Source organism: Magallana gigas, chromosome 4 (assembly GCF_963853765.1).
Source record: "Magallana gigas chromosome 4, xbMagGiga1.1, whole genome shotgun sequence".
Taxonomy (NCBI): domain Eukaryota; kingdom Metazoa; phylum Mollusca; class Bivalvia; order Ostreida; family Ostreidae; genus Magallana; species Magallana gigas.
In genome coordinates, this window is record NC_088856.1 from 17193623 (window position 1) to 17212367 (window position 18745).

The 18745-nt window shown below is 36.4% G+C and overlaps 1 protein-coding gene across 2 annotated transcripts; it reads right to left on the minus strand.

Annotated features, from left to right (window-relative positions):
- Nucleotides 1-7936: 7936 nt before the first annotated feature.
- On the minus strand, nucleotides 7937-18291 carry LOC105321924 (complement C1q tumor necrosis factor-related protein 4). 2 transcript variants are annotated; one of them, XM_034448714.2, is made up of 7 exons: nucleotides 18204-18291; nucleotides 10903-10953; nucleotides 10252-10509; nucleotides 9973-10149; nucleotides 8990-9195; nucleotides 8582-8816; nucleotides 7937-8408 (listed from the first exon to the last, which is right to left on the minus strand). In XM_034448714.2, the coding sequence occupies exons 1-7, from the start codon at nucleotides 18286-18288 to the stop codon at nucleotides 7972-7974; spliced, it is 1449 nt and encodes a 482-aa protein (XP_034304605.2). In that variant the 5' UTR covers nucleotides 18289-18291; the 3' UTR covers nucleotides 7937-7971. The 2 variants fall into 2 exon arrangements, with proteins under 2 accessions (XP_034304605.2, XP_065937556.1); XM_066081484.1 differs by lacking the exon at nucleotides 18204-18291 and adding an exon at nucleotides 18146-18194.
- Nucleotides 18292-18745: the final 454 nt, after the last annotated feature.

Below are 18745 nucleotides of genomic sequence, written 5' to 3' on the forward strand. Positions count from 1 at the left end.
CACAATATCCTGCGAGAAAATGACTAAGTTCAACAGCTCGTATTTTTAGCTCACCTGAGCTGAAAGCCCAAGTGAGCTATTCTGATCACATTTTGTCTGTCGTCCGTCTGTCTGTCTGTCCGTCCGTCTGTCTGTCTGTCCGTCTGTCCGTAAACTTTTCACATTTTCAACATCTTCTCAAGAACTACTGGGCCAATTTCAACCAAACTTGGCACAAATCATCCTTAGGCAAAGGGGATTCAAAGTTGTGAAAATTAAGGGCCACACTCGTTTTCAAGGGGAAATAATTAGAAATTAATGAAAAATTTCGAGAAATTTTCAAAAATCTTCTTCTCAAGAACCAGAAAGCCAGGAAAGCTGAAACTTGTGTGGAAGCATCCTCAGGTAGTGTAGATTCAAAGTTGTGAAATTCATGACCCCCGCGGGTAGGGTGGGGCACAATGGGGGGTCGAAGTTTTACATAGGAATATATAGAGTAAATCTTTAAAAATCTTCTTCTCAGAAACTAACCAGCCAGGAAAGCTGAAACTTGTGTGGAAGCATCCTCAGGTAGTGTAGATTCAAAGTTGTGAAATTCATGACCCCCAGGGGTAGGGCGGGGCACAATGGGGGGTCGAAGTTTTACATAGGAATATATAGAGTAAATCTTTATAAATCTTCTTCTCAGAAACTGATCAGCCAGGAAAGCTGAAACTCTTGTGAAAGCATCCTCAGGCAGTGTAGATTCAAAGTTGTGAAAATCATGACCCCCAGGGGTAGGGCGGGGCCACAATGGAGGGTCGAAGTTTTACACAGGAATATATAGAGTAAATCTTTAAAAATCTTCTTCTCAGAAACTAATCAGCCAGGAAGGCTGAAACTTGCGTGGAAGCATTCTCAGGTAGTGTAGATTCAAAGTTGTGAAAATTATGACCCCCGGGGGTAGGGTGGGGCCACAATGGGGGCAATGTTTTACATAGGAATATATAGAGTAAATCTTTATAAACCTTCTTCTCAGAAACTAATCAGCCAGGAAAGCTGAAACTTGTGTGGAAGCATCCTCAGGTAGTGTAGATTCAAAGTTGTGAAAATCATGACCCCCCGGGGGTAGTGTGGGGCCACAATGGGGTGGTCGAAGTTTTACATAGGAATATATAGAGTAAATCTTTAAAAATCTTCTTCTCAGAAACTAATCAGCCAGGAAAGCTGAAACTTGTGTGGAAGCATCCTCAGGTAGTGTTAATTCAAAGTTGTGAAAATCATGACCCCCAGGGGTAGGGTGGGGCCACAATGGGGGGTCGAAGTTTTACATAGGAATTTATATATAGAGTGAATCTTTAAAATCTTCTTCTCAGAAACTGATCAGCCAGGAAAGCTGAAACTCTTGTGAAAGCATCCTCAGGCAGTGTAGATTCAAAGTTGTGAAAATCATGACCCCCAGGGGTAGGGCGGGGCCACAATGGAGGGTCGAAGTTTTACACAGGAATATATAGAGTAAATCTTTAAAAATCTTCTTCTCAGAAACTAATCAGCCAGGAAGGCTGAAACTTGCGTGGAAGCATTCTCAGGTAGTGTAGATTCAAAGTTGTGAAAATTATGACCCCCGGGGGTAGGGTGGGGCCACAATGGGGGCAATGTTTTACATAGGAATATATAGAGTAAATCTTTATAAATCTTCTTCTCAGAAACTAATCAGCCAGGAAAGCTGAAACTTGTGTGGAAGCATCCTCAGGTAGTGTAGATTCAAAGTTGTGAAAATCATGACCCCCCGGGGGTAGTGTGGGGCCACAATGGGGTGGTCGAAGTTTTACATAGGAATATATAGAGTAAATCTTTAAAAATCTTCTTCTCAGAAACTAATCAGCCAGGAAAGCTGAAACTTGTGTGGAAGCATCCTCAGGTAGTGTTAATTCAAAGTTGTGAAAATCATGACCCCCAGGGGTAGGGTGGGGCCACAATGGGGGGTCGAAGTTTTACATAGGAATTTATATATAGAGTGAATCTTTAAAATCTTCTTCTCAGAAACTAATCTGCCAGGAAAGCTGAAACTTATGTGGAAGCATCCTCAGGTAGTGCAGATTCAAAGTTGTGAAAATCATGATCCCTGGGGGTAGGGTGGGGCACAATGAAGGGTCGAAGTTTTACATAGGAATATATAGAGTAAATCTTTAAAAATCTTCTTCTCAGAAACTAATCAGCCAGGAAAGCTGAAACTTGTGTGGAAGTATCATCAGGTAGTGTAGATTCAAAGTTGTGAAAACATGATCCCTGGGGGTAGGGTGAGGCCACATTTGGGGGGGGGGGGGTGTTAAAGATTTACAAAGGAATATATAGAGTAAATCTATTAAAATCTTCTTCTCAGAAACTAATCAGCCAGGAAAGCTGAAACTTGTGTGGAAGTATCCTCAGGTAGTGTAGATTCAAAGTTGTGAAAATCATGACCTCTGGGGGTAGGGTGGGGCCACAATGGGGTGGTCGAAGTTTTACATAGGAATATATAGAGTAAATCTTTAAAATTCTTCTTCTCAGAAACTAATCAACCAGGAAAGTTTAAAATTGTGTTGAAGTATCCTCAGGTTGTGTAGATTCAAAGTTGTAAAAACATGATCCCTGGGGGTAGGGTGAGGCCACATTGGGGGGGGGGGGGGTGTTAAAGTTTTACAAAGGAATATATAGAGTAAATCTTTTAAAATCTTCTTCTCAGAAACTAATCAGCCAGATGATTCTTTATAATTGTTTAGACTTTGGCTCCAGGACAATTCCTCGGCCTCACAAGAAGGTTCAGAGTTTGATGTAGCTTAATATCCCATATACAAACAATTGTAAAGGATCTTTTTGAGGACTGCAATACTCAACATGTGATATGACTATAAAATCATCCTGTTAGAAAAGGGACTAATGATTATAAACATAAGAATACCCTGGGGGAAAAATGGATTTTAATTTTACAGGATCTGCATGTATTATTGTACATTGTCCAGATTGTTTGTATTCTGACTTCATTAAGCTGATTTTATCATACCCATTGTTCCTCAGGTTAGCGATGTGGCCCATGGGCCTCTTGTTTTCATAAATTACCAAAAATCAAAATCCAAGTAATATGCACACCTCTAATATATGTACAATTATTATGCAAAACAACGATTTCCTGTCTTGAAAACTGTAGGAGGGGTTATCTGTACAATTGGGTGCAGTATTCTGCAAGAAAATTACTAAGTTCAACAGCTGGTATTTCTTTTCATTAATTACCAAAAAATCAAAATTCAAGTAATATTCACACGTCTGATATATGTACAATTTATCTGCAAAAGAACAACTTCCTATCTTGAAAACTGTAGGAGGAAATATCTGTACAATAGGGACCCGATATGCAATATTTTGCCAAAAAATGACTAAGTTCACCAGCTGGGATTTTTTCATAAATCATCAGAAATCAAAATCTTAGCAATACTTCTTATATGTGTACGATTGATCTGCAAAAGAACAACTTCCTATCTTGAAAACTGTAGGGGGAGTTATCCGTACAATAAGGGTTCCCTTTTGGCAGACCCCCGCCCGCCATTTTCACCATTTCAAGAACCAGATTTTTCCTTTGGAAAACCCGGTTAAAAACATTGACCGATTTTAATGTGATGAAACGATTCATATAGTCAATGAAACCTAGGCCTGTAATGATATATAAAACTTTATATTTTAGGTCCCCAGGGTTACTCAGTTGATCTTTTGCAATTGGTCTCCATCCGTCGTCGTCTGTCGTCCTTCGTGCGTTAAAGTTTAAATTTCTACCTTCTTTAAAAACTGCATGGTTAATTGTTAGCAATTTTGGTGTGAAAGAGGAATCTAAATTGCGAAATTGAAAACTTTAACAACCCCAGGGCCTCATTGGCGGGGCCAAATATGCAAAAGGGCCTAAATTTTCAAAAATTGTCTTCTCTTTTCCCACACATGTGGGAAAAAAAGTAATGCATAGTTATGATAACCATGAAGTCCTCTACCAAAAATTCTGGAATTTATGGCATCTAGGTCAGGGATTCAGACTAGGGTTGGGCCGATATGGTCATAAAGTAAACATGTATAAAATCTCCTTAGTGAAATTAATGACCCCTGGGACATTCATTTAATGGAAATGTATTAAATCTTAGAAAATCCTCTTTTTTACTCCCTCACATGTTTGTAAAATACTAAATACGTAGTAATGATTTCCCGAAAGTCCTCTACCTAAATCGGAAATTCACAGCCTTTGGGTGAGGGGTTCAGGCCTGTTTAGACAAGCACCAAGAAAACACGTGTGTCCATTTCTAACGTTTATTCCAGAACAACAGAAAACGTGACGTCATACACCTAAGTACACATAAAGGTCACATGTTACACAAACAGCTGATTCAACATAAAAAATGAATGAAACATGAAACACCTTCCCCTCCCAGTTAAGAAAATACAGTAAATTTCAAACAAGTTCCTATTGGCTAACAGTGTGACTAGAAGAAATTTAAAGGTAAGTAACCTTATTACAATGGACATATATGATACACATGAGACACAAACATTACAGACTTGGAACACAAGTCTTCTACTAATGACACATTCATACAACACATAGTCATTCAACAAACATAATCTTTCAGGTTCTTTGGACGTCTGATAGCTCGTCCACTGCGCGTTTGAGTGACTCCAGGCGACTGCGGAACCGTAGGAATATCACACGCGTTTTGTTTTTGCGGTCACAATTCCTTATCGGTGACCGGTGGACGTGGATCGGCATCTGGGACGAACGTTTCGGAGGGTATTACCGGTTCACTATCATTTGAGTGTACAGGTCTGCCGGTTTTCTGGAGATGTCGGCGGTTCCAACAATGTACGGTCGCCTTTTTGTATCTGCTTCCTGTACAGTTCCTTGAGTGTGTTCCTCTGGGAGTTTCAACATTGTACGGTCGCCTTTTTGTATCTGCTTCCTGTAAGGTTCCTTGAGTAAGCCATAATTTGTCCTTGTCTATTTTGAATCTGACAGAATCTCCTGGCTTTAGTATGGGTAACGGTTGCGCGTTGTAATGTTGGTCATAACTACATTTGTACCGTTCCTTGTATCGTTGATCGCGAAAGAAAACGTCATCACGGTCCATCCATTCTGGGTCTAGCATTTCCGGTATCTGGGCTTTTACCCGTCGTTTCAATAGGGGTATTGCGGTACGATTGTAATGCTTTGAAGATATTATCCTGGCGGAGAATTCGTTTTGGGATCTTTACGGAACTTTCTGCTTCCAAGTTGGATTATGGATAATGAAAACTTGCAAACGTCTGTCGAAATTTGTAATCTTCTGCAAATTAGTGAAAAGCTCCCGAGGTAAATTGGGTACCGTTATCAGATACCAACTCTTCTCGTATTCCCCATCGAGCAAATATATTCTTCATTTTCCCGATAACATGTGCACTGGTGATAGACTGTAAGAAAGCTATTTCAATAATCCTGGAAAAATAGTCAATGACAACTATAAAGTGGTTTTCATTCAACTCTCAAAGGTCTGCAGCGACTTTTTGCCATGGTCGATTAGGTAAAGGAGTAAACTTCAAAGGTTCTCTTTGTTGCGATTGACGGTGTGTTTGGCAAAATTCGCATAATTTGGCAGAATTAACAAAATTGCGAATGTCCTGTGTGATACCAGTCACCAAGCTGAATCCTACTTCACAGATTTTAAGATTTATTTTCCATGCTGCTTCATCCTCATTACAGGTTGTGACAGATCCAAGAAATCCTGTTTCCTCATATGGTTCTTCCGGCTCGGATTGCACTATCTTTGCTATGCTATTCTGGTTACAACACACAGCAAAGTGATCATATTGGTGACACCGTCTGCACTGTTTGCCTCTAGCAAAGCAATTATCCCTTGCATGGTGTAGGTTACACTTGTTGCATTTCCCTTGACCTTGTCTCCTGTGATGGTTACCTCTGACACGGCTCTGTGTGTATCTGTGTCCACGACCTCGACCTCTGCTTCGGCTGTTATTGCTCTGCGGACTCTGACATGTAGGGCCTGCTTGCGAACTGCCTCCACGTTTGTAGCTGACACACTCTTGTCCTTGATCTGTGATTTCACCATTTCTGATTGCCGCACAGTTTCGACTGCTTTCTCGAGGGTCAGATCTGATCTGAGCTGTAATTTTTCTGAGAGTTCTATGTCAAAATTATCACGTTTGCTTTCATCGTAAAACATTTTGCGTAAATAAGAACATAACTCACTTCTTCATTCAATCAACAGTCGCCGAACATTCTATAAGGTGATGCTCCTCAATGTCACGAGCATTTCACCACGTTCACAGCGACGTCACATTTTGATTTGACATCTTGAAGCGCCGCATACAAAGGAAGAATAACATTTGATTGGCGCAGAACTCTAGATCTATCGATGACATGAGGGTCCTATTGTAAGTCATGATTATACATGTATCATACTAGGAAAAAAATATGCGATAAAAGAGAGCTCGGTAGCTATGCTCCTTCCATCCTAATCGCTTAAAATTAACTTACTATGATTTAACTAATACTAAATATTAATTCAGCTTTACTTTGATAATTAATCAAAATGATTGGCTTTCAATTCATCATAATAATAATGGTAGAAAAAATGCAGACAATTTCTTTGGGAAGTATCAATGACACCTTAGGTCAAACTTTTTCTTTATCTCAGTGCAAAGACAATATATAGAATATGTAATACCATGTCCATGTAAATTTTGAATTGTACTGATCATAGATTTATTGATCAAATACTGGCAATAGTGAACACACTTTTTTCTGTGATAGAAGATACATAAAGCGTATTGCAATCATCGTTCCCAAATCATAAGAGAAACTTGCTTTCAAAACTAAAATACAAGTAAGTGTAAACTGTTTTACCTGGAAACTTGAACAGTCAGCATATCATTTACAACATTCACCATTGAATAGCATAGCATTGCAATCTCATACCATAGCATTGGAATCTCATACCATAGCATACAATCTCATGGTATCTCATTCGTAATATTATACCATAGAATACCGTAGCAAAGCATACAACATTATTTTAACTCGGTTTTAAATATCTTTATTTGAAAAAATAAATGTTCACATTGCAGATTAGTGGTAAACTTTGGCTTTTCATCATATTACTTCGAAATGTGTGGAACTCTTCTGTGTATGGAGGTGTTTTTGTTCAAATATCATACCATAGCATAGTATAGCATACCATATTATTGAGCCCTTCATTTCAATCTCTCATAGTATAGCATACAAATATCATAGCATATCATTGAGATTTCATAGCATATCATTAAAATTGCATACCATAGCATAGCATAAAATTGTAAAAGATATGCATGAAATGACTGTACCAAGATAACAGGAATCAAGAAACAGAAGAATAATCAAGAAAACAATCTGATATTGAGTACTAAACTCATACCAAGAGCAAGTTTAACATTTATATTCAAATTTCTGTCATGTTCGAGATATTCTTATACACACTTATGTATATAGCCACTGGGAACAATCGCAACTTCACGGGCCTCTCTAACAGAGCTCGGAAAAACACATCGAAGTATTAAAATTACCGAATGTTAGAAATTTATCCAAAATGGCGGAGCTTATCATCAACTTAAGTATCGGCTATATTTTAGGGTATATCATTAATCTTAATGATTATGAGATAATGACAAGCTCAAATTTTAACAGATCTAAAATGTGTTGTATTTTTATCAACGTTTATATAAAGGAGAGTTCTCGTGGCGCCTTTGTAATACATTGGAGGTGTTTTTCCGAGCTTTGCCGGAAAGGCAGGAGAGGTGGCGATTGCCACTTGAAATAACGATTTATTCTAATTCTCATGGCCTTTAGGATATTGTTGCCGCTTTTAGCTATTTTCCCGTTACAACATTAGAGTTAACGGAAAACATCAACAAAACAAAACAAAAAACAAACCGATCCTAATAACTAAACTGAAAATTTAATCAAAACATTTATCCAACAACCGGATGACGGCTGTCAATGGGTGACAACAAATAACCAGAGAATGTGCTGTACACCTCATCCCCGCCCCCATACAGGAACGAGTCGTGGTGCTTGATGTCCAAATACACAGTGTCTCCGGCCACTAGCTCCAAGACGGCCGAGTTACTTCCGGGGCCGTAACTTCCGGAGGTGTGGCCATAGAGGGAGTTCACGTAGATGTAATTGTGGTAGAGCTCCACCCATGCCTCCTGTCCCTGCTGGGCAAGGGCGTGGTAGTGGAAGGCGTAGAGACCTCCCACTGACGCCGTGAAGACGCCGGTGTTGACGTTAAAGTCTTGTCCTAGATTGACAAAAACTCGGTCAAAAACCACTTTTGGGCCGTTGGTTGAAGCTTCATTATGGGTGAGACCAACTGAGAAAGCGATTTCTTGGTGTGTATTATGTCCTGTCAATAATTAAAAAAAATGAAGCAGAAATTACATATAGGTAAAGTAACGTTCTTTAGTTGATTTCTTTCTTTTACTTGAAATGACAGACTAAAACCTCCATAAAAATAAGACAGTGACCAAAACATTTATTATTTCTAAGAATACAAATGGATCCATCAGAAAAACGTACCACTTCCGGATCCATGAACAGTGGGTGAAAGGAGGGCCCCACAGAACGTCGTGTAATACTCATCAGAGTCCCCGTACAGTTTTACGTCAGTTCCGGGCCTGGCCTTGACCTTGATGGTATCCCCCTTCTTAAGGTGAAGGACGACTGAGTTTCCGGAATCGGCGTAGGATCCAGACGTGTATCCATAGGTAGCCACCACGTACTGATCGTTGTGGAAAAGTTCAAGCCAGGCCTCCTGTTAAATAGCACGGTGATTTAAACCATCGGTTTTAGTTATAGATTAGAATGGGTCTAAGTTTATTAAGAATAAAAAGCTTTCCGTGTCCAATATCTAATTAGTACTTTTTCCTAATTATTATTAAGTCTGTGGTTGATCTTAGTTTAATGCTAAACTAATGAAGAACCCACTTCGTCGGCATGGCTTAGAGCATGGAAATGGAAGACGTAAGTTCCTTCAAGGGGAGCAGTGAATGTGCCGGAAGTCGTGTCGTATGTGTTGCCGATGTTCGTGATAGCGGTGTCGTAAATGACGGCAGAACCGTCACTGATGGAGGCGTTGACTGTCATCACTGCAGAAAACCCAACGGCTCCGTAGGCGTTCACTGCGTCCAGTTCTAAGGAACAGAAAACGATCACACGGTTATACGAGTGTTTGTTTGTTTATATTCTAAGGGGACTGATTTGGGTTTTACTGCGTAAAATATTTGCGAAGTTCCAAAAAAATCTACGATTTGGTTCATATTAGGGACCATCTTAAAATACAGGTACATTTACTATAAGAATATATAGGAAATTGTCATTTTCCGCACTTTGAAGCAGATTAAAAGATACTACAATATCTATTTTCTTTTAATTGTAATATGTAATATATGTAATTAGTAACATCATATTTTGATTAATTCAAAAATTAAAAAAAAATAACCTTGAGGAAAACATTTTTCTGTATGTAAAATTGTTACTTTTTTAAATGTTATTTCTTAATTATAACTTCTTTTATAGTACTCCTACAAAGCTTCATTTATTAATAACGTCAAAAAAGCACAACGTCAACGCTCAAATACCGAACAACGGAAAAGTTGTTTAAAAAAAAATAAAATGTTTCTTAAAATATCTAAATATTTTAATCTTTATTTTGTTTATTGTGGCCAATATAATAATTGGTATTCAAACAGTTTCATAAAACGTATGGATACACAATATTTTATTAGACTGCAGGAATACATGCGCAATGAAAACTAAAGTCGGCCTCCGTAAATTAATATTAATGAAAAAAATATATGTATATATCACGGTTTTGTGTTAGTGAAGAAGATAATTATTTGCTTCGTCTTCATTTAAAAACTACCAATTTAGTATGAAGAGGGGGGGGGGGGCGCCAAAATGATACGTGCCGACATTATCCGCATACAAAAGTTCCCCAGTGAAAGTAGTGTAAATCTGGTCTCCCTGTCCAAATAAGGTTTGGTCGTAGTCGTCATGGGCCTTCAAGTAAACTTTGTCACCGACATTCAAATGCAAAATGGCGGCATTTCCGGCATCAGCGTAGTCAGCATATGTGTATGCATAAACTGAAATAAATACACGACATGCAATCAAAGTGACAATTTAAAGGAAAGAACACAGGTGATGAATGTACTTGTAAATTGTTTAACAACGCTCTGACAACTCACCGGAAGCAATTAATTGGTCATTTTTCATCATTTCAAGCCACAGCTCCCAATTTTGTTCAGTCAAACCATAAAAGGTAAAGGCATAGAGACCAGGAGTCTGGCACACAAAAGATCCATCAGCGTCGAAGTTCGCCCCGAACTCTGTGATTCTTTTGTTGAACGGGATTTTCTCACCCTTGGTCAAGTGGAGGTTAGCAGTCTGTCCTTTGGTGAATGCAGTCGGTGTTTGTGTGTTTCCAGGGTCTTGTGTATGTACCACTAGATAACAATATAGTCAATATATAGAAGACCAGAGAACATTGTCACATCAATACGTAACAGAATATGATAGGGTTTTTTTTAAATTCATCCTTTCATTTTGTTTTACTTCGAAAGTTATTTTTAGTTTTTTAAAAATATATTATTGACATATCATGAATATATAAGAATTTAAAAAAGCTTAACTTTCAATATTTTCCTTCCATTTATTGTTCATTTGTTCCTATGACATGACAAGCAAGTGCTTACATCGATTAATGTAGTAGAGAGTTTAAAACTGCTTAACCCCTGTATATATTTCAATATATTTTAGTCACATTTCTGAATGATACATTAATATGTCCGTGACTTCGGAATATGAGAATATTAAGAAACAAGTACAAAGCTCATTACCAAAGGGTACCACAAGGAGTACTGCCAGCCAAGTTGTGTACATCTTGTCAACTAAAGGAAAGTCAATAAATATAGAAGTAAAACTCAATTTCTCAATAAAACAAGAGGCCCATGGGACCACATCGCTCACCTGAGCAACAATGGGCGTTAAAAAGATATAGTGCCTTATGGTCCCTCGGTAGAATAACAAAAAATATATATTATAAAGTATTCGAATTTTACACTTATTTTTGCAAACACGTAATCTTTGACATTGTACCTTCATGAAATACTATTTTTTTACCAGAATAAGAAAATCCTACGCAAGATATAAAACTAAACATTTGGTAGGGGTACACTGTTAAGGTATCCCACTCCTCAATGTTGTTGTATCAAGATTTTCTTGAGAAGTATATCATTGAAATCTGTGGACATAACAAACTTAAAAAATACAAAGATAATGGGGGATCAGTATCCATGCCTCTGAGTTATGGCCCATTTAATTTGACCTTTTTGCACCTAAAATGCAATTTCATCCTGATTAGGATTTGTTGTCAGTTTTTTTGATGAAGCAAACTTATTTCTTCAAATATTGTTTTTAATTATGCACAATGGTCACACTGAATAGAGGGATTACGAAAAAAATTTGTACAAAGCTGCATAAATTTTTTGGTGACCTTTTTGCACTTAAAATAGACAATTTCTATAAAAGTTACAATTTGATTTGAAATAAAAACTTTTTGAATATCAAGAATTCTATAAGATTAATCCAGTTTGCCTAAATATGTATTCAGTATCATTTTGACATAATATAACATGGGGGTCAGTGATGTCAAATTTTAGATATAGGACTTCAAAGGTAAAATTCTCGCAAAATTTGGCTTAAAAAAATTCAGACATGTTCTATATATATGCACGGCTATCATATTCTCAAGTTTTGATTTTGTACATGTCACACAGAACCTATAAAATATGTTACAAACCTATCAAATGTTAAAAATGAATAAAGTATAACAAGAGGCCCATGGGCCACATCGCTCACCTGAGGAACAATAGGTATGATAAAATCAGCTTAATGGAGTCATAATACAAACTATCTGGACAATGTACAATAATACATGTAGATCCTGTATAAATAAAATCCATTTTCCCCTGGATATTCTTATGTTTATAATCATTAGTCCCTTTTCTAACAGGATGATTTTATAGTCATATCATATGTTGAGTATTGCAGTTCTCAAAAAGATCCTTAACAATAGTTTATATATGTGATATAAACGTACATCAAACTCTGAACCTTCTCGTGAGGCCAAAGAATTGTCCTCGGGCCAAAGTCTTAACAACTATAAAGAATCATCTGGCTGATTAGTTTCTGAGAAGATTTTTAAAGATTTACCCTATATAATCCTTCGTGAAACATCGACCTCCCATTGTGGCCCTACCCTACCCCCAGGGGTCACGATTTTCACAAATTTGAATCTACACTACCTGAGGATGCTTCCACACAAGTTTCAGCTTTCCTGGCTAATTAGTTCTTGAGAAGAAGATTTTTAAAAATTTACTCTATATATTCATACGTTAAACTTCGATCCCCCATTGTGGCCCCAACCTACCCCCAGGGGTTATTATTTTCACAACGTTGAATCTACACTACCTGAGGATGCTTCTACACAAGTGTCAGCTTTGCCGGCTGATTAGTTTCTGAGAAGAATATTTTTAAAGATTTACTCTATATATTCCTATGTTAAACTTCGATCCCCCATTGTGGCCCCACCCTTCCTCCGGGGGTCATGATTTTCACAAATTTGAATCTACACTACCAGAGGATGCTGCCACACAAGTGTCAGCTTTCCTGGCTGATTAGTTTCTGAGAAGAAGATTTTTAAAGATTTACTCAATATATTCCTATGTAAAACTTCGACCCCCCATTGTGGCCCTACCCTACCCTGTGGGTCATGATTTTCACAACTTTGAATCTACACTACCTGAGGATGCTGCCACACAAGTGTCAGCTTTCCTGGCCGAATAGTTTCTGAGAAGAAGATTTTTAAAGGTTTACTTTATATATTCATATGTTAAACTTCGACCCCCCATTGTGGCCCCACCCTACCCCCGGGGGTCATGATTTTCACAAATTTGAATCTACATAACCTGATGATGCCTTCACACAAGTGTCAGCTTTCCTGGCTGATTAGTTTCTGAGAAGAAGATTTTTAAAGATTTACTCTATATATTCCTATGTAAAACTTCGACCCCCTATTGGGGCCCACCCTACCCCCGGGGGTCATGGTTTTCACAAATTTGAATCTACATTACCTGAGGATGCTTCCACACAAGTTTCAGCTTTCCTGGCTGATTAGTTTCTGAGAAGAAGATTTTTAAAGATTTACTCTATATATTCATTTGTTAAACTGCGACCCCCCCCCCCCCAAATTGTGGCCCCACACTCAGGTGAGCTAAAAAGATTCAGTTTACAATACAATAAGTTGTTAAAGTTGGTTTCTGGAAGAACAGACTTTGAAAATTTTCTTAATATTGACCAATTTTTTACTTTTTTAATCTTTAGTTTTTAAGATCTGTGTACAAACATAGAATTTGATTTACCGAAGTCTCTGTTTGATTTGATACGTAAAAATCACGAAATACAGACGATAGTTCCCAGGTTACAAAGCATAAATAATGAAAACGAAACGAAAATCAGAACAAGCTAACATCAACGTCATGTGTGAAAACGGTCAACGCATTGAATAATTTAGCCTTAATTTACTTCACAAAATCGGCACCAATATATTTTGCATGTTTCAAAAATTTCCCTTCATACACGAACTGTTGCACAACAAGCAAATTCATCATAGTCAGATCGACCCTTTTTCGTATAATGTCATGGCTGCTTTAAACAAAAAACCTCGTTTTCGAAGTATGGAATACGAGTCTTGGTAAAATGGGTATGCAAACCCGGGCCGTGGCAAAATAAAAGCCAGGGCAGATCGGCAATCGTCAATTCCAAATACGCATTATTTTGCAGCAATATTTACAGCGAATACAAATATACTGGTCCATCAAATATCCCGAAATTTTAATGAGATTGGCAGATTAATACCTGCCAATCTTTTGTTTTGCTCAGGCCAAGTCTTGCCTACCCATTTTACCGTATGCCGAGCCCGAAGCTATTAAACTGATTGAAACACGCCTTTCCTTTATTACTATTTTCGTAATAACTCAGATTTGAAACAGAATTAGCACTTAATTTTTGCAATTTATATTTTCCTTCCCATAAGGATAATTTATGCTAAACTACGTTGAATTGGACTCGGTAGTTCTTGAGAAGAAGATTTTTAAAAATGCACCCCCCTTTTTCTACAGTTTCAATGTTTTCTCTGCTTTGAATATAGATCGGACTTTTATTTCTGCAATTTATATTCGCCCTCCCTTAAGGATGCTTTGTGCCAAATTTGGTTGAAATTGGATAAGCAGTTTTAGAGAAGAAGTTCAAAATGTAAAAAGTTTACAGACGGACAGACGGACAGACAGACAGACAGACGGACGGACAGACGGACGACGGACAAAATGTGATCAGAATAGCTAACTTGAGCCTTCAGCTCAGGTGAGCTAATAAAAAGAAAAGTATATTGAAAATTCATAAAATTGCTTGTTTCTGTCATTTTCGTCTAAAAAGCCTTCCGCACGAAAAAATAGTTCCCCAAAAAACTTGTTTGTTTCTTGAATTCAAATGGATTTTCTTTATGAATGTTGTGTAATTATGAAATAATAATCTATCTGTGATGATTGAATAAATAAAATCATATTCATTTTAAATATAATGATCATCTGCGCAATGAAATCAAAACATGAGAAGTGAGATACCTTAAGTTTTTAACTTCCAATTCCCTATATTTTCGTTCTGCCCTCCCCCTCCCCCCCCCACTTTGTAAAGCAATCAAAATATATGAGAGCATATAGGTACATTTTTTTTCATCAACTACTTACTAGTTATTGTATTTAAAAAAAATATATAATAGTTATTATTTTTTATTTAAAAAATCCTACATGTATAGATGTGAAGAAGAAAATTGTACCTCAATGTGCTCAATTCCTAAAATTAAAAACATTCAAAATTTTTATTTGTCTTCTCCATTATAATTAAATGACTGTTATTTACTTCGCGTACAAACCAGGATAATTTTCCGCTGTGATATTTTCTTAGGAATAGCGATAATTACTTTATCCCCGCAACAGAAATGTGTCAGAACTATGGAAACTGTTTTAAAGATGTCGTTTTTATTTACTCGTGTCTGAAAAACTATCAACATTGATGTAGATTTCACATTATTTATTGTATAAAGAGGGGGCCCCAGACAGTAGGTATATACAAAATATCATTCTTTTATTTTGTTTGTACAAGTATTTAACATACTCTAATTCATATAGAATTTCTAATGTTCAACCAACATTTCAGCGTCAATCGTAGAAATATAAGCAAGATACAGAGCCCACAGTTCGCCTAGGTTTGAGTCATATTCTGTTCACATGAGTTTATTAAATTCAGCTTAAGATTTTTAACTTGGTATTTCCTATTCAGCATTTAAAATTGAAAAAAAAGAATGGCCTAAGATTTTAAATTCTTTTATTCAATCAAGACCAGTTCACTGATATTTGAGGTTCAAAATCAGTTTATACAAATGTACACAAACACAGTCAAGGATCACATTTACAGTATGAGTAATAATGACGAAAAAAAGTTAGGTTTACAATACAATAAGTTGTTAAAGTTGGTTTCTGGAAGAACAGACTTTGAAAATTTGAAAATTTTCTTAATAAATATTGACAATTTTTTAAACTTTTTTAATCTTTTAAGCAAATCTCTGTATCTTGCTTATAATTCGAAGCTTAATACTCAAATATGGTTAGTTAATAGAAATTGTAAACAATTAAACACAGGAAACATCAGGCACGTAGCAATAGGGGGGGGGCAGGTGGGGGCCTGCCCCCCCCCCCCCCCCCCCCCCACTTTTTCTCGCAGCAACAAAATTTTTAAAATTTACATATAAAAAATTGAATTATCATGGAGTTGGCCCCCCCCCCTTTTTTTGGGAGTATGTAAAAAATTGATATGAAAATAAGGTAATAAGCAGTGAAATTGAAGTTATATACTCTGCCAGCCCCCCCCCCCCCCCCCCCCCCCCCCCCCCCCACGGATTAGGATTTTGAAGATTTTGGAAAAGTAAAAAATTTCCTTTTTTTTTTTTTTTTTGCTTGTCAAGATTTTTTGGATGGGTCTGCCCCCCCCCCCCCCCCACTTTCAAAATCGATACTACGTGCCTGAACATGCACTATAACAAATAAAGAGCACAATTTATTTTTCGTAATGAATCATATATATATATATATATGTATATACCTACACATTTCCGTCAGCAATATCAAACTCTATTTAAACTGAATAAACTCGAAAAAATGCCGAGCATCTCAACAAAACTTATTGCATTAATCTACCATTACGCAAAAGATAATGCCGAATTACCGATAGAATGAATTGTATTTCAGTACTTTTTTGATTCATCAGATGTTGCTTAATTTGCGCAGGTAAACAATTAACTGTTTGATTTACCGAAGTCTCTGTTTGATTTGATACGTAAAAATCACGAAATACAGACGATAGTTCCCAGGTTACAAAGCATAAATAATGAAAACGAAACGAAAATCAGAACAAGCTAACATCAACGTCATGTGTGAAAACTGTCAACGCATTGAAATATTTAGCCTCAATTTACTTCACAAAATCGGCACCAATATGTTTTGCATGTTTCAAAAATTTCCCTTCATACGCGAACTGTTGCACAACAAGCAAATTCATCATAGTCAGATCGACCCTTTTTCGTATAATGTCATGGCTGCTTTAAACAAAGAACCTCGTTTTCGAAGTTTGGAATATGAGTCTTGGTAAAATGGGTATGCAAACCCGGGCCGTGGCAAAATAAAAGCCGGGGCAGATCGGCAATCGTCAATTCCAAATACGCATTATTTTGCAGCAATATTTACAGCGAATACAAATATACTGGTCCATCAAAAATCCTGAAATTTTAATGAGATTGGCAGATTAACAACTGCCAATCTTTTGTTTTGCCCAGGCCAAGTCTTGCCTACCCATTTTACCGGATGCCGAGCCCGAAGCTATTAAACTGATTGAAACACGCCTTTCCTTTATTATTATTTTCGTAATAACTCAGATTTGAAACAGAGTTAGCCCTTCATTTTTGCAATTTATATTTTCCTTCCCAAAAGGAAAATTTATGCTAAACTACGTTGAATTGGACTCAGTAGTTCTTAAGAAGAAGATTTTTAAAAATGCACCCCCCTTTTTCTACAGTTTCAAGGTTTTCTCTGCTTTGAATACAGATCGGACTTTTATTTCTGCAATTTATATTAGAGCTAAAAAGTATTGAAAAACACATTTTTTTCCATTGCGTTCATATATAACCTTCTCAGCAGGAAAAGCTAAATTTAAATGAAGTTTCCCCTAATATAACACCCATGTAAACAAAATTATGTTCGAACCTTGTTTACGAAACAAAGAATTACAACCTCTTCATCCAGCTTGTGACTTGATTATAGACATTGAAAATTTAACCATGCATTAAAAAGCATACCAAAGTAAAGAATTTTATTATGTAAAAAACCTCACAAACATTTTTCAGAAGAATTACAATTCATAAAAAAAATATTAAAACACACTTACAGTAAGTGTAATGGGTTTCCAACACTATGCACTTGTAATTTTTTTGAAAATGTTTGTGAGGTTTTAGACATAATGAACATTTTAAAGTTATTGCGCAGCTTAAAAACAGATTATGTTGTTAATTAAGTAGTTGTTTAACATGAATTTTGCGTCTAATTCATATAATACTATCTTTCTCTCTAGAAGTAAGTCAATCGCCGAATTGGGGCCTATCCTTATCTTTATGTCAGACAACGATTTAAAAGTTAATATTCAGATCCATACAAACCCTTTGTACTTTGCCTGATAGTCTTATAAAATGCATACATAGATATAATCATGCAAACTTTTATTCACATTATATTTACTATAGCTAGTAGATGCATGTTTTGTAGCTTTCCGTTAAAAATCAAATTTGGAAACATATTGAAATAGTCATATTATCTGTGCAAAATATGGAGAAAATTGAAAATTGATAAATTTGAAGCTTCACAAGAGTGCACATTATCACATAAATTCATTAAAAGGAATAGGTAACAAACAAACTACGTTAATATTCGTAAAATTGCAAGAAAATTAGGAGATACTTTGTGTAGCGTGTACTCACCGGTCTGTGTCCCACTATCTGAGTAAGAAGATTTTAAGCTATAGGATTGACAGATAAGGAGTAGAAAGTACATAAACTGTGTCATGGCATCACTCTTAAATGTGTTGAATAAGGGGCTTATATTGTATTCATATATATTTATTGATGTAAGATATTAATTTAGATATTAGTAGAATTTTAGAAAGAAAGGGATATTTATTTATTGGTATCATGTTGCAATAAATAGATTTACATGGTAGGATACAGTGTATAATTATTCAATCAGATTTAGATTTCAGTCTACCAGTGAATTGCAAACCGTATTTAGATATTGAATTTGGTGCAAGATTTATATTTTATTAACTAAATAGATACATAGCGCAAAAGAAACATCGTTCGAAAAATTTCTGCTCAAGACATTACATATGGATTTTAATGTAAAAAAGTAGTATCAAGAGACAGTATTGCTTTGATATTGCACGTCAGCTGTTAGGCAGGCTCGTCACATGTTCGTTCTAAGCTTTTAAATTAACAATGAAACTTTGCATTAAAAAATAAACAAA

Excerpts from the sequence above, each read along its gene's own strand:
- LOC105321924 (XM_034448714.2), bottom strand. The coding sequence starts at position 18,288 with ATGACACAGTTTATGTACTTTCTACTCCTTATCTGTCAATCCTATAGC. Across the intron at positions 10,954-18,203 it reads AGATAGTGGGACACAGACCG|TTGACAAGATGTACACAACT; the intron begins GTGAGTACACGC and ends ACTTTCCTTTAG. Across the intron at positions 8,409-8,581 it reads TGTTCATGGATCCGGAAGTG|GACATAATACACACCAAGAA; the intron begins GTACGTTTTTCT and ends AATTATTGACAG.